General features: G+C 39.5%; 2 protein-coding genes across 2 annotated transcripts; both read right to left on the bottom strand.

Annotated features, from left to right (window-relative positions):
* Nucleotides 1-528: 528 nt before the first annotated feature.
* On the bottom strand, nt 529-4,090 carry PKNH_0944500 (kinesin-like protein, putative; the record flags this gene model as incomplete). The annotated part of the gene is made up of 9 exons (XM_039114077.1): nt 529-1,839; nt 2,055-2,256; nt 2,394-2,462; nt 2,621-2,736; nt 2,878-2,925; nt 3,096-3,199; nt 3,356-3,413; nt 3,552-3,706; nt 3,838-4,090. 9 exons carry the CDS (start codon nt 4,088-4,090, stop codon nt 529-531), a joined length of 2,316 nt encoding a protein of 771 aa, XP_038969698.1.
* Nucleotides 4,091-5,301: 1,211 nt separating this feature from the next.
* Nucleotides 5,302-14,188, bottom strand: PKNH_0944600 (conserved Plasmodium protein, unknown function; the record flags this gene model as incomplete). The annotated part of the gene is made up of 2 exons (XM_002259433.1): nt 5,302-12,893; nt 13,027-14,188. 2 exons carry the CDS (start codon nt 14,186-14,188, stop codon nt 5,302-5,304), a joined length of 8,754 nt encoding a protein of 2,917 aa, XP_002259469.1.
* Between the last annotated feature and the right edge of the window lie 1,139 nt (nt 14,189-15,327).

A 15,327-nucleotide genomic window follows, 5' to 3' on the forward strand; every position in this document is an offset into this window, starting at 1 on the left:
TATGGGTATATGCTTACCCCTCGTATGTACCTTTTTTCCTCTCATTTTAGGACAACGCAATGTGATAGACTTTTTTGTAAACAGTTTTATCAGCTTCTCTCACCCCCTCGACATTTGAGCATGACTAGATCTTTTCAATCTCGTGCAGGCAGGTCGGTCATACGCGTCCTCATTTGGGTTTCTCACCAATTCGAGGGCATTAAACGAAAAAGGTAGCAGAAGGGAAGAAAGCGTAGCAGGTTGGGAGAAAAAAAAAATCCCTTGTGTGCAATTCATATTGGCTATCATGTGCATGGCAAAAATTGGACAAACTCATGAACGAATATTTCAAAAGGAGGCACAGTAATGTTGATTAAAAACGAAAAAAGTAGTAAGAGCTTAATATGGAGGAAATACCCAATTGGGGATGATACAGGGGGATAACCAAATGGAATTCATCATGCGGTGAAGAAAGTATAACGTTGGAAGGGAAAATTATGGTATGCAATTAAAATGTGTTTTTTTTTTTTTTTTTTTTTTTTCTTTTGGCTAGCTGTCTACCACCATGTGTGTCGCTTTTTTCCCGTTTATCCTTCTATACAGGGAAACTATGTTTATGTCAAGCCCTTCTATACGCGCGTCGTCCTCACAAGTATGATTATCCAACACTGACTGTGATGAGGGGTAAAACTCGCACGATTTTTTAAATTCATCATAATTGTAATTTGTAATGTTGAGTGTTTTTTTCCCGTTCCTGAGGACGACGCTGTATTTTTTTTGGTACACATTTTGAAGAATAGTTGCTAACGTGTCAATGTTTGTAAATAGGGAGATATTTTGAAAATTTAATTTGATTAGCATTTTTATTTTTTCACTCAGTTTATTTAACTCCATTTGGAATAGTTCATCGATGTCTGCATGTGTTCGTTTTATGTCATTTGTGCCTTCGGTGGGGGAATCAGTGGAAGGAGAGGAAGCGGTACCGAGTACGGGGGATCTATCGATGTCGAGTGTAGCCGTGTTCTCATTTTCACTAATTTTTATAGGACTACTTTGTCGAGCGTCATTATGCAAAACGGGGGTGGTACTCCCCCCTTGGTCCACAAAATTTTGTTCTTCTTTTTGGACAGCGGTCGAAGTATATTCTTCCACGCCTTTAATGTCCATGGAATGTAACCCATCGGGAAGGTTTAAACTGAGTTGACCTTCTATATCCTCTACCACATGTTTGTGTGCACGCATTTCACCCTGACAATGTTCTCTCAGGTTTATTGCTTTAACTCCCTTTGCATTAATAAGACGATTTAAGTGCTCCTTGTTTATGAGTAATTCTTTTTTTTTTTTTTTCAAAATTTTTTTGAAATAATTTTTATTTCTGAGCAACTCCTCCTGATTGTTTTCCTCAAACTTTATAATTTTAATTAAATTGTTTGCTACATAATTTTTCTGTTTAACTAAGTCATTGTATTTCTTTTTAATGATGTGGGTGAATAGGACTAGCAGTTTGTTCATCATTGCATCACTTCTATTATTTGGTGCTCTGTATTTGTTCCTTCTTTTGTTGTAAGCAAGTGTGTCCAAATGGTACAAATCAATGTTTTTATTATTTTCTTGAGCTATGAAATGATAATTTTCACCATTGGAATCGAAACTTTCGTAGGAGTTTTCTTCGGAAGAGGAGTTACTTCTGGTCCTGTCCGACTGGGATGAATATTTGGCTACTTTATTTTTTTTTATTTTCTGTTTAATCATTTTGCACCTCTTTGCGAATATTAGACTGTTTATGAAGTCTTCTATTTTGTGGCTGTTCAGGTTTAGGCATATCAGGATATATGTGAAGGAGTTCCCGTTGAGGCTATTCTGAGGGAGATCGTGTGGGGGAGAGGAAAGGATAAAAAGTCGTTTGCACTTGTTCGGAAGAAATCGCAAAGGAGAAGCAACACTACACCAAGTTGATTCTGTAAATAGAAACCATTCGCTCTTTTTAACCAGACAGGAATGACAATTTTCCCTCCTTTTTAGGAAAATTTTTTTTCCTTTTTTTTTTTTTTTTTTTTTTTTTTTGAAGATAGTACTTTTAGTAATCTCGTCAACTTGGAGTCTCTATAAGGAATGTGCACAGTAGGAACACAGCAGGCTTCACTTTTTAATTCATCCATTGTTTTTGCTTTGTCCAAATTTTTCCCGATTTTGTTCTGTGTACTTAGCGCAATTATAACTCTGTTCAGGACGGACAATGTGTTGTTGATGTTTATGAGTTCCTTCTTATTGACCATCCTTTGTGGGGGGGGTAAAAAAAAAAAAAAAGGGGGCGACGTGTATTTATCGGGGAGGAAGAAGTGCGTATACTTCTATATATTAGTATTAGACTTTCTTTATGACACCCTTTTTCTCCTTTTTTTAGTAAGCCTAACTCTATGTCGTTAAATTTTTCTGATCCCGCCAAATCGATGTAGTTTATCTGAGATATTAGTTCCTTTTCTCTGCAGAATGGGGAAGTAGGGGAGGTGTGCACATCCAAGTTGAGTTACCGTTTAGGCATGAAAATGTACATCGACTTCAACAGAATTGGCTAAAGTGATGGAAAAAAAAAAAAAAAAAAAAAAAATGCAGTTCAGAGCTGCTATTAGGAGGGTCCTACTTGGCGAGTCGGTGTTGATAAACTGTTAAGAGACAATGGGATCTGGAGGATACCAAATTTTTTCTGGTGGCGTGTGTTTTTCTGTACTTAAAGCATAGGTTTATAATGTTCTTGACCTGAGGATGGTGGAACGAGGGGGGAAATACGTTGAAGAGGAAATGATTACATGCATTGGGCGATAAATATGCATGTGTGTGAATATGTTCCACATAAGAAAACTATTTTGGACACATTTTTAATTCGGATGCTCCACTTACATCGTCAATGTTTTTTATGGGCAGCAGCGTGATGTTTTCTACGTACGTCTGGAATTATGTAGTGGGGGTAGGGGGTGTGCAGGAAAAGGTTTTTTTTTTTTTTTTTTTTTTTTCAATTTTTTTTAATTGCCTCTCATGATTTTTTTTCTTTTTTCTCTTTTATTTCTTTTATTATTTTATTATTATTTTTTTTTTCCTTTCATTTCTTTCTTTTTAACATTTCCCTTTTCGTCTTCTCTAATTATGTTATCACGAAACTGTGAGTAATACTTGATGGTATCATCGGTGGTCGTGGCCAACTGCGACAGTTGGAATATCTTTCCTGAAGGGGGAAATGGAGTGCAGCAAAAAAAAAAAGAATAGGCAGAGTTGATGAATGTGTCTTTTCTTTGCGTCCGTTTTCATGTCTGTTTTTTTTTTCCGTGAATATGTCCTTATTCGTTTAATGTGAGCAAATGTGATAATGAATGGGCCTTACCCAAATCTCTAATTTTTTCGAGGTATATCTCCACTATGGATACTGAAATTTCAGTGTTCTGAGGGGAGATAAAAAAGGGGAAGAAATGGGTAGGCGAAGGAAGAAGTGGCATCGGAATTTGTTTGAACAATTATACACATGAGTTCATACATATGCGCATACGCTTTGATCAAGGTGTTGCTTTTTTTCAACATGCCTTGTTCAATTTTTGCAAGTGGAAAAAGTAGCTGAGCGACAAGTAAATGAGTCCGTGGTGTTGCCTGTTCTCTGAATCGGTCCCGTCTCCATAGAGGGTGTACGTCTTTCCACTGTTTGTGTTTCCATATGCCAAGATGGAGCTGTTGTATCCGTCTTGTGCAGGAGGAAGTGGTGAGAAAAGGAGCGTTTTCAATAGAAATGCATCGGGTCGAGGTATTCACATATGCCCAATTAATACTATACAACAGAACGATGCATTAAAATAAAAGAGAAAGAGCACTTACTCATGAAGTTGTTAACGAGATTCTTTCCTATCAAGTCAAATACATCACTCTGATGAATGTCTACATCGAAAATGTGATTGAAGTTGAACGTCTTGGTGTTCAGCTCGCTGGTATCATTGTAACTTTTTTTTTTTTCATACAAGTGCAATTGGTTATTGTTAACTTTATATATGGCACAGTCTTCTGTTTTTAACTTGGACAGATTTTCCACGTTAGGTTTAATACGCAGAAAGACCTTGATGTGATCGTCCATTTTTAGGTGTGCATTTGTCTGTACGATATTTTTGGGGCGGGCCAATTAGGGTGGCTCATTTATGGTGACTCATTTATGGTGACTACATTGAGCGCACGGTGGTAACCGGTACGCGACAGACGCTACGTGACGTGCAAGCATGTGACGAAACATGTGCATTTACTTAAGAACGCACATGTACTTATGTGTGGACAAAGATGTATCCCCCAAGAGCGCATCATCCGTGTGGATGCCCCTAACACGCGAATTCGTCAAGAATCGCATAATAAATTGGACATACTATGAAGTGTAAGAAGGTATATACAGATTTTTTGGAAAGTTCATTTACTTTGCCGAGAGGGTGCTTCCCTCCAAGCATAATGTTACTACTGAGGTTATTTTGTCTTCATCTTTTTTTTTTTTTTTTTTTTTTTTTTTTCCTTGTCTTGCGATCATTTTTTAGGTACTTCGCCGAAGGGAGGAGCAGTGAAAAGGGAAAATAATCACATGAAAAAACAAGGCAACGAAACGGAACACGTTAGGAGACCATTGGAGATGCGTACGAAAAGTATTCCACATGGTGATGTTTCTCGCAGGAGAGCTTCTCCATGTTATATGGAAAGGTAATAATTCCCCCCAATTGGCATTTTTTTTTTTTTCTCCTTAAATTGGAAATCCGTTGGGGAGATGAGTCTTATTATCCGCACGAGCGTATTAGTGTACGATGCGTAGGAAAATGTAAAAAGTTGAATTTCCCCCCAACTGGAGGTTCCTTCGAGGAAAAACTTCTCCTTTTCGTAATTTTACTTTGTAAATTGAATTACATATTACGTAAAAAAAAAAAAAAAAAAAAAATGGAGCGATTGGACTAAAAAAAAAGAAGGAGATATTGCCTGTAATGCGTTTTCTCACTGTCTAAATTGACCTATACATATATTTGTAGGCATGTATAAACGCACCGTGAGCAAAATAAAGTTGAAATTTAACTAGGGGGAAAATTCAATATATCATTTTTGCTCAGACGAGTGGAGCCATGCAGGAGGGTCGGCAAGGAAAGTATGAGCGGAACCCCCTTGTTGTGTAAGATTCTAGGTGATTCAATCCATTTGAACTATGCCATGTAAAGGAATACGATATAAAGGAATGTGATGCTGTTTCGTTCACTAGATATTTATCTGTATACGACCCGACACACACCTGAACGATCCTACGAGCACACTTTTCTGCACACCTTACTGCGTAAACGGGTTCGCATTTAACCCGCCAGTCATAACATTCAAATCGAATTTGTTTTGATTGGCCAACAGGTCGTTCGTCTGGTGAAGCTCTTTACCAAATTTTGTGTTAATAAACGTGTTAGAAATGTTAATAAAATGATTATTCCCATCAAGTATCTGCGATAAGTTCAGTGCATTCTGCATGTTTGCGTTGTTTGAGCGGTCAGCGTTGTTTGCGCGGTCAGCGTTGTTTGCGTGGTCAGCGTTGTTACCGTTGAAGGAACCCATTTGAGATTTGTTCTGATTTCTTCCCTTTCGTGTACTTGCATTATTTGCATAGTTTGATTTAAAGGCATTTGGATTGTTGTTAAAAAAATATTGGCTAGTCGGCTGGTCGTAGTAGGTGGTTGGAGGAAGGCTGTTGAGGACGCTGCCATTTGGGTGACCCTCCTCATGCATGTTTGCATAGGCTCCCATTTCATGATGATGTTGATAATGTGTCGAGAGAACATCACTGGGTTCACTAAAATTGTGATACATTATATTTGGAAAAAAGTTATTTCTACTTAGGTTTCGGGTTGCCATATCGCCTAACATGTTATTAGCGAAAGGATCGTTAAAGGTTTGCTCCTCTTGGAGCAGGTCATTCTGTATTGCCATTCTGTTTACGTTTCTGTTTACGTTTCTGTTTAAGTTTCTGTTTAAGTTTCTGTTGATGTTTGTGGTGACGTCTTCGTTAAGGAGGTAGTTGTGTTCGCCTGCATTTGCTGGATGGGTTTGGTTCGCGCTGAGTTGGTTCCGCATGTAGCAGTGGAAGTAATCTCTGTTGTCATCCCTGGGTTGGTGATAATAGTTGGCGTGCGCCTGGTCATCGATGTAATTGGGAGAGTAACTGCCCACATAAGCGTCTGACTCATTGAGGGCGTCATTTTGGTGGTCACATGTTGCGTCGTTTTCCTCGCTGCGCTCTGCAGGATATTCACCGTCCATGCTGGGATCCCCCTTGGTGTCTTCGCCGAGCGAATCCTGGCGGTTTACGTTTTTTTTTCCCTTATATTTATTTTTATGGGGCGTCTTGCTGATTCCACATTTGGGCGTTCCATAAGGGTTGGCGTTGTTTTCCTCGTCGCCCGTTCGGGAACTTTTGGGTGTACCGTTGGTGGTACCCTTGGGGGTACTTTTGCCAGTACCCTTGCCACCATCGCTGCTATTATATTTCCTCTTTTTTTTATACTTGCACAATTTTTTAGTCAGTCTAATGATTTTATTTTTATTGTTGAAAAATTCGCTAATGTGTTCTTTGTAAAAGTGCAAAACTGTTTTGTCAATGTCAATCATCCTTTTCCTTTTGGTAGTTCTTGAGCTAGCCACATTTTTGCTAAACCTGGTTTCCATAAGCTTGAGATTTATGCAATCGATATCGATGTGTTCTTCCGGTATGTGCTTATCTATTTCGTTCGCGTTTAGGTAGTTATTTTTTAAGAATGTTCCGTAGCTTCCATTGCAACACCTGGGGACCCAAAGAAGGTCATGCGAATTTGTTTTGTTATGAATGATGTCTATGATGCTGATATTGAACTTTACTTTTCCAAATAGGTATAGCATGGAGAAGCTCGATTTGTTTTCTTCGAAGGTTCTTTCACTTTGCTCGCTGCCCCCTTCGCTAGCCTTTTCGCTCTGTTCGCAACCCTTTTCGCTTTGTCCATTATCCCTTTCCTTATGTTCGCTTCTTCCTTGCTTTCCTCCTTTTTCGTAAGCAGAATTTATGCATTCGTTTATCGTGATGTTATCATCTCGCAGGTGCTTCAAATTGATATCCTCCTCATGGGGCATGTTTTCGACATAGCGATTAGAACCCATCTCATGTGTCGTAGCGCAACCTCTTTGTCTCATTTCGTCCACATGCATGAAGGTGTCCACACCCACCGCTGTGCTCTGCCTCCCTGCTTCATTAATGTTTAGGTACCCCCCCTCGTTCAAACAACCATAGTAGGTATCTTCCTTCATAATATTATTGTCTGCATTTCTGAGGCTACCCACTCTGAACGTGCTGGAATATTCATTCGCGTTGCTATTCATCATGTAGGTAGGAGCATCGTACGAATAATCATTGTAACTGTTTATGGGGTTATCACTTTGAGAGTATGGTGGGTGGTAATTTTGCTTCTGTGCACCGCACAAATCGCGTTGATCGTACTGGGTATTTTTTTGCATACTATACTCGTATTCACATGGAGAAAGTGAAGTATCCATAACATGTTGAATCTGACAATTCACACCTTCACCGATTATAGAAAGGGGGGAAGATGGCATGGCAGATGCAGGATTGGGGTAAATATTTTGGTCGCTGTGTGTCATTTCTCCGTCACCATGATTGACGTATTGCTGATTCGAGCCCACTATGATGTTCTTACCTTGTCTACATTTATCAACCTCGAAATTTTCCTTTTGTATAATTTTTTCTTTCTGCCCTTCGCACAGGGGGGAAGTATACTTTGTTTCATCGGCCTCTTTAGGCAAGGAATTTGAGCCAACGTAGAATGGGTGTTTTTCCGGTATCTCCCTTTCACTTGGCATAATGTTATAGGAACTGTGCTGATAGTTTTCGTTGACCTGTTCGGGGGTGTTGAGATGGGGGAAGTAGGTGGCGTCTTCTTTTCCGCCTGCGTTGGCGTTAAGGGGCTTGCTCCGTTGGTCGGTTTGTTGGTCGGTTTGTTGGTCGGTTTGTTGGTCGGTTCGTTGGTCGGTTCGTTGGTCGGTTTGTTGGTCGGTTCGTTGATCGGTCGTTTGGTCGGTTTGTTGATCGGTTGGTCGGTTGATCGATTGGTCAGTCGGTTGGTTACCCTGTTGGTTACCCTGTTGGTTGTCATGCTCACTACTACGCTCAGTGTTGTGGGGACTTCCCTGTGGAGTGCTATGTTTGATGCTGTGCATATAATCGGTCGTGTCCATTGCCGTATCTACGGTCATAAGAGTATTCGAAGTGGTGTGCAGGCTTCCATTATTTGCGTAGCGCTTCCCTTGGTTGACGAAGTCTATCCCATTTTCATTATTCATCGGTAGCATGTTCATGTAATATGGATTATGGTAATTTATCCCCTGGTAATTTTCTCCATTATCCACTTGGATACATGTTGTATTTGAAGGATCATTTTTAAAATAAAGTGACGTCTTATGATAGGCACTATTTTTATTTTCGAAATTGAGCGAATATTCATTTTTGTTTACAATATCGTTGGTGCATTTGCTGTACGGGTTGTAATCTGCCAGAAGATTAGTCTTGTGAAAATTATCGGTGAACTCACTTGGGATGGAATTAACACTGGTCTTTGGGGAGGTACTACAACACGGTGTGATGTTTCTTTCTAGATAATTCATTTTGTTATTCGTGTAAAAATGCTCATTATATAATTTATGTTTCCATTGTTTGTAGTCTCCTTTTTCATTTTGTTGGAAACACAAATTGGATTTGTCTTCTCTCTCGAATTCGCTAACTTCAGTTGCATGTATGGGTCTACTGGGCATATCCAAGGTAACACAACTGCTATTTTTTTCGTGTGGATTAATTAGAACCATCTTCTGCATATGGTGCAAATAGCTATTTTTGTCGTTCAACGGAGGGGAATCTTCATCACTATTGAGTTCTTCATTTAAGTGAGGATGGTATTCTAGAATGAGCTGTTCCGTTTCTGTAAAGCCTTTTGAGGGAATGCCTTCCCTTTGATCAGATATAAAAAAATGGCTACCTTGATTGTTTTCCTCAAAATTGTCATTTCTGAGAATCATTTGAGTTCCTTGTTTTTTTACATCTCTTTCGTAATTCTCCTTTTGGTCCATTGTTGAATCTTTATGTTGTTCATTTGATTCCATTTGTTCGCTCCCTGGAATGGGTTTTGTATCCCTTTCTCGGCTTGGTGAATCTCCACAGGTTGGGCCATTCTTTTCATTAAACTTGCTAAAGTGCTCTAGTTCCTTGTTCCTTGAATTTTCAGTGGATGTTCGAAGAATTTCCGTTTTCTCTTGCATATTTTTCCCCTCATAATGCGTGTTCTCATATGTAGAGCCTTTTTTTATACTTTCGCTTTGAACAAAATAGATGTGGGAGGAATTGCTTCCATTTGGTTCACAAACAGAGTAAGTATCCGCTGATTTGTAGTGTCCATTTTGTAAATATGAATAATCCTGTTCGTTCCTCTCCTTCTCCTGTAGGTGAGATTTTCCTGTATGGCTGCACCCAACCTCTTGTTGTGATTTTTCTCCATTCGTTCCACATTCGGTATCGCTAAAAGTGTTGTAAAAATTGGAACGTTCGTTTTGTTCTGTTCTAACGGGGGTGGTATTCTTAGCATCATTGTATCTGTTTGAAATGTTACAGATGGGCGCATTTTCCATTGGGAACAATTTCCCTTTTTTGTTGGCATCCTGGTGGATCACTTGGGCATGTGTAGCATCTTCAAATTTTCCTTCACATGCGGTGTTGCATGTTACAGGGTTGGATCTTCCCCCATCTTTGGCATTATCATTTCCCATGATGTAAGCATCCAGAGTTCCGCTTTGTTTTCTCTCAGCCGTATGTTTGCTGTTGATAAAATTGCTTGGTTCTTCTTCGCAATCCTTATTGATAATTTCCTCGGGGGGTTCACTCCCTTTTTGCGTATCTCCGTTTTTTGTTCCTTCCTCCACAGGGTGGGTATGCTTTATTTTCTGGGTTCCTTCCTTCAGTTGCCCTTTTTTAAGTTCCTCTGCGTCATCTTGATGTGCTTCGCTGTTCCTTCCGATCTTTTCTCTGTCATTCATTTCTTCTTTACTACCTTCGGGGTTGCTTCCACTTTGTACGTCCTTGTAGATTTTTGCATCTTCCAAAGGGTATTTTTCTCTACATGAATCTTCCTTTCTTATGCAATATTTTGCGATACTTTCGTTTGTTCGATTCGATTCGCCTTCCTCAGGGGTACTCCCACTTGGATGACGTTGTAAGGCGTCTGGTTCAACACAATTTGGGGGCGACTCGTTCCCCAATATTTTAGTTGTTTTTTTTAGGACCTCAGGAAGATTTTCTTGACTTTCCATTTCGCTGTTCAAATGGGTTCTTAGATGCGTCATAGATGTGGAATTGTAATTTTCCCAGGGGGGATAATTTTCAGTCATGTCTCTAGCGCTATTTCGTGGTATATTTGTCATGGCGTTATCCTCTGCATGTGTGATACCACCACATTCAGCAACGTGATTCTGTTTTATTTGTTCCAAATTTTCTGATTGGTCTTTATTTTTGCAGCTCTTAGATGAATCGACGGATTCATATTTCATATTACCCCAGTATTGTTTTGCCGGATGGGGATTGACAGTGTCATCAAGTGGAGAAGCTGCAAATGAGTTGTCCATGTAGGAGCTCGTTGTGGATCTATTTGCATATGTGGCATTGTTTGATTGGGACAAATGATCATATGGGATGTACCAATTTGGACTGTTAACATGGGAAATGTCTCTCTCAATAAAGTTGTTGTTCATCACATTTTGATACTCCATGTGGTTCCCTTCATTGTGCATGGAATCGTTGTAGCTGTAGGGGGGTAGCGAATTCTTAGCATGAACAGTGAGGTCATTTCCGTTTTTGTAAAAGAAATAATTTGGAGTATTTAACCCATTTAGGTTGTAGGGATAGTCGGGAAGAACACTGGTGGGATAGAAAAAAGAGGTCGAGGGATCAGCATTTTGGCAGTTAACATCAATTGTTTGATAGCCTGTATTGTACATGATCTGCCTACTTTGTATCCCATTTTTTTCATCCAAATTGTGCATGCTAAGTGCGGGATTGAATTTCATATGGGCACTAAACTGGGGTGACAGATTTATAGAATAAGGATAATTTGACTGTGGCTCCTCATTTTCGAATTCATGCTGTTCAGGTGTTTTCATTCCATTGGGATGATAACTGTGGGTACTATTCTGTTGTGCGCTGAATCTGTAATTATTGGAGGCATGGAAAGGGCGATCACTTTTTGTAGGTGAGATGGTAGACATGGCATTCTTGTATGAGTTGCCGTCACTCGAAATTGTGTTAAACATGCAGCTTGGTTTTTCTTCCTGGGTATTCGTGTAAAGGTAACAAGTGTCTCTACCAGTTTTGGGAGATAATACATTGTGTGATTCTTCGCACGACATGTTTAGATGTTGCTCGTGTGTATGAGTCGCGTCTGCTTGGATTGTGCCTGCTTGGATTGTGTCTGCTTGGATTGTGCCTGCTTGGATTGTGCCTGCTTGGATTGTGTCTGCTTGGATTGTGCCTGCATGGGTAGATTCGTTACTGAGCAAAGGGCTGCCGTTTTGGGGGGTAATATGGCTTCCATTTTGATCGTGCCAATTTTTGTGATATTGTCTCTTTTTGCATTTTTCCCTTTTGTAATCATCTTCAGCAGTGGCGTCATCATCCATTTCTTGAGCATCCTCTCCTGCGTAGTTTTCACGCGAAGGTGGATGCTTCACATAGCATTCCTTATTTTCACTTACTTCTAGACCATCTTTTTGTTTCCAGTCGGAGTGGTATTCGTTCAAGGAGGAATTATTTGAGTCTTCCTTCAAGCGTAAATTATTTGTTTCTTCGTTAGTTTTCGTATTCTTGGTCTGAATAGGGAAGTTACTTAAGTTGATGTTATTTTCGCTTGGGTCGTAGAGGCAGGTGGTATTTACGCTACCACCGTTCGCATGGCCACTATTTATTTTGGCGACTCCGCTTTTACGGAGATATTCCACTGTAAGTGTCTCACTTAGTTGGCTACTGTGGCTAATGTGCATGATCCTGTTACATGCCGCCCTGTTTAGATTCTCGCCGCACATACTCCTTCCGTTATTGCTAATATTATTGCTAACGTTGTAAGGTGCCTTAGTATTCACATGATTGTAAAAGCTGCTTGGTGAGTTGATTAAGTTCGAAAACTTGTTTTCCTTACCAATGAAACCTAATGTGGGTGTACTAACATTGCAATGGTTCATCTCTGCTACACTGTCTACTGTGTTCAGCATATCATAGTTAGGCATTGCATTTGATTCTACAAATGCTTGGCTATTCCTGGATTGCCCAAAGGTTGAAAAATCCATTTGGTTGATATTGGCGCCCATGTTTCTGTTGGGGGGGTCTGAGTTGTACAGATTGGCATCACCGATGCGTTGGTCATAACTGTTTGGGTTGCTATCATGCTGATTGTTTTCGCTTGGATCGCCACTATTTTGACTGCTCTCATTTTCGCTGTGTATCCCCTCGTTTGGATTGCTCTCTGCGCCATACTGACTCCCCCCATTTGCACAGGCCTTATCATCGAACGTATTCGCGCTGTTGACGGAAAAATTGTTACAAAAGTTGTTTTTACTTGCGTCCTTTGCCTTGTACAGATACAGTGGGGTCTTGACTATGTGCTTGAAGGTAATGTGCCGATCTGTGTTTATCTGAATTTTCCTGATGATGCTAACGCTGCATTTTTTTCCGCTCCCATAAATGTTTCCATTGTTTAATATAAAAACGTGCAAGTAATTATCTGTGTCTTCCTTTTTGACTCCCAAACATATGCAGATGCATCTGTGTATGTTGTATAACGTCATTCCGCTGTGGATGCCTGTGGGGAGGAAAAGAGAAAAAGTATTAGTACGAAAAGGGGAACAAGCGACTATGGCTTAGTATAAAAAAAAAAAAAAAAAAAAAAAAAAAAGTACAAATAGCCTGTAGCTAGCTAGCTAGCGAAGTGTTACCTATATAGCGACATATATATTTGTTGTTAAAAGAAGCGCTTATTTTGAGCTCGATTATGTCATATTCATTTATGTTCTTATAAACACGAACATTTTTATCAACTGATGGAATGGACACGCTAGGATTCTCTCTACCTATGGCATTATTTCTATTATTCTGGTCGTACTCACAGTTGGCATTCTTCGTGTGGTTATGATGGATAGCATATGGGCTCTTCACGTTTGCTTTAGTGTTGTGAGAAACATTTTGTATATCTCCATTTTTAGGTGCATAATTAGACGGACCCTCATATGGAAAGAGGTGTGTGTCTTCCTTTTGTTCTATTAAATGTCTGTTGTAATTACAGTTGGAATTTTTTTTATCTATAACGTCAAGGTCGGCGAAGGATCCATTGTTTATTTTGTCACAATTTGTGTTGCCCGCATAGGTAGGTTCCCCCTTACGGTTATATCTTGTGTGATATGAATGGTTTCCTCGTTCGTTCTCACCTTTCGCAATGTCGTTTTGTATTTCGTCTAATTGAAGGGATATTAAACTGTTCCTTGAGGTGAAATCCTTTCCGATGCCCACAAGAAGGGCTTTCTTTTCCGAGGTTTGTGTGGCATTTTTCCCCTCATTTATTTCATTTTTAACGGGACCACTGCTAAAGGTGCCATTTTGAATGAAGCTGCTCTCCCCAAGTCGATGACCCTCGGGGGGGGGTGAGTCGAGGGGTGGGAACACAAAATGGTCATCCTCGACTCCTGATAGGGTAGCTTCGTTTTTTATTTTTTTCACCTTCTCGATAATGATTTCAAAATGAGGAATCAAAGAAGGATATAAAATTAATGACTTTGTTAAAAAATTTGAGTAGACAAATATTTTGTACAAATCATGAATGCTTAATTTTTTAAAATAAAAATGTTTATCGATGTAATTATGGTTTATAATTTGAATCAACTTTTTTAAATCGTTTTTTTTATCATCCCAGCTGCTATCATTCCCATCGTTTAATGAGTTTTTTATTGCACCAGGAGTAGACTTTTTTTTTTTGTGGAAGGAATAATCAATTTTGAAGTCATCAAATCCGTTGAAAAAGGGCAGTTTATTTTCGCTCCTCTTTTCGCCCGTGTAAGGCGTCACAGAGTTGTTAATTTTTTCCTTTTCGTCTTCACAGTTCATTTTAAGAAAAAGGAGAGGTATGCAAGAAGGGAAAAAAGCGTAGCAGGTTGGGAGAAAAAAAAAAAAAAAAAAAAAAGCTAGCAGCAGTTGCCGTCAAGCAGGACGCTGCAGCTTTGCTACACATCAACCGTGAGGGAAACCCTTAACGGAGATCGAAAAATGAAAATTGGAAAAATATAAGTTGCGCGCCTACACATGTACATGTTCGTGTTCTATGTAGACACAGAACAAATACACACAGGCGAGTTTTAATGACTGATGTTGTAGTACCCTTATTTGATTTATAATTCTACAAAGAATTTTGAAGGGGAAATACAAAAAAAAGGCTCATATGTGCACACATGTGTACATATGCTTAAATGCTCGTCAACATTGTATCTACACAACGTTGACAGTTTATTACATGATGGAAATAAAAAAAAAAAAAAAAAAAAAAAAGAGAAAGAGGGGAATGTAGAGAAATTAGTACGGTCTTCCGTCATTCAAAAGGAATGGAAAACTCAAAATTTTGAACTTTCCAGAAAAAAAAAAAACATAACATAACATAACATAACAGGGTATAACATAACATTGTACAACGTAACATTGTATAACGTAACATTGTATAACGTAACATAACGTAGTGTAACTTATCCCTACCGCTTTACACCATCCCTTTGCATCATTTGAAAAAGTAATCAGTCGCCTTGGCACATTTTTAAAACATCCTGCTGTGTTCGCTCGATTGCCATGTGCACACGGCACCTAGGTGTACATACACCAAGAAAAGGGGAAAGAACGGGAATGCTCTAAATGCCAAATGTGCGGTTAGGTACTCTTCCCTCATGAAGGGATCAGCCTACTGTGGCGCCTTTTTGGAAAATAGAAGATGAGTGTGCATTTTGGTCGTTTCCACCTGGGCAAAGGTATGCCCGCGGGGCTCTGCTCAGCTGTTTCGGCGCCACCATATCGGCACGCACATACCTCTACAGAGGTGCGGGAACAAGCGTACGTAATTATATAGGTAAATGTGCACACATATATATATCTACATCTTTGCGCCATTTTTTCCAGACTGCCCTCTGACAAAATAAATTTCCAGAGGATCAAGGGCGTTCCTTATGATCCTTTTTTTACCCCTTCCGTTTTTGTTAGTGTAC

The sequence above is a fragment of the Plasmodium knowlesi genome, assembly GCF_000006355.2.
Source record: "Plasmodium knowlesi strain H genome assembly, chromosome: 9".
NCBI classification, from domain to species: domain Eukaryota; phylum Apicomplexa; class Aconoidasida; order Haemosporida; family Plasmodiidae; genus Plasmodium; species Plasmodium knowlesi.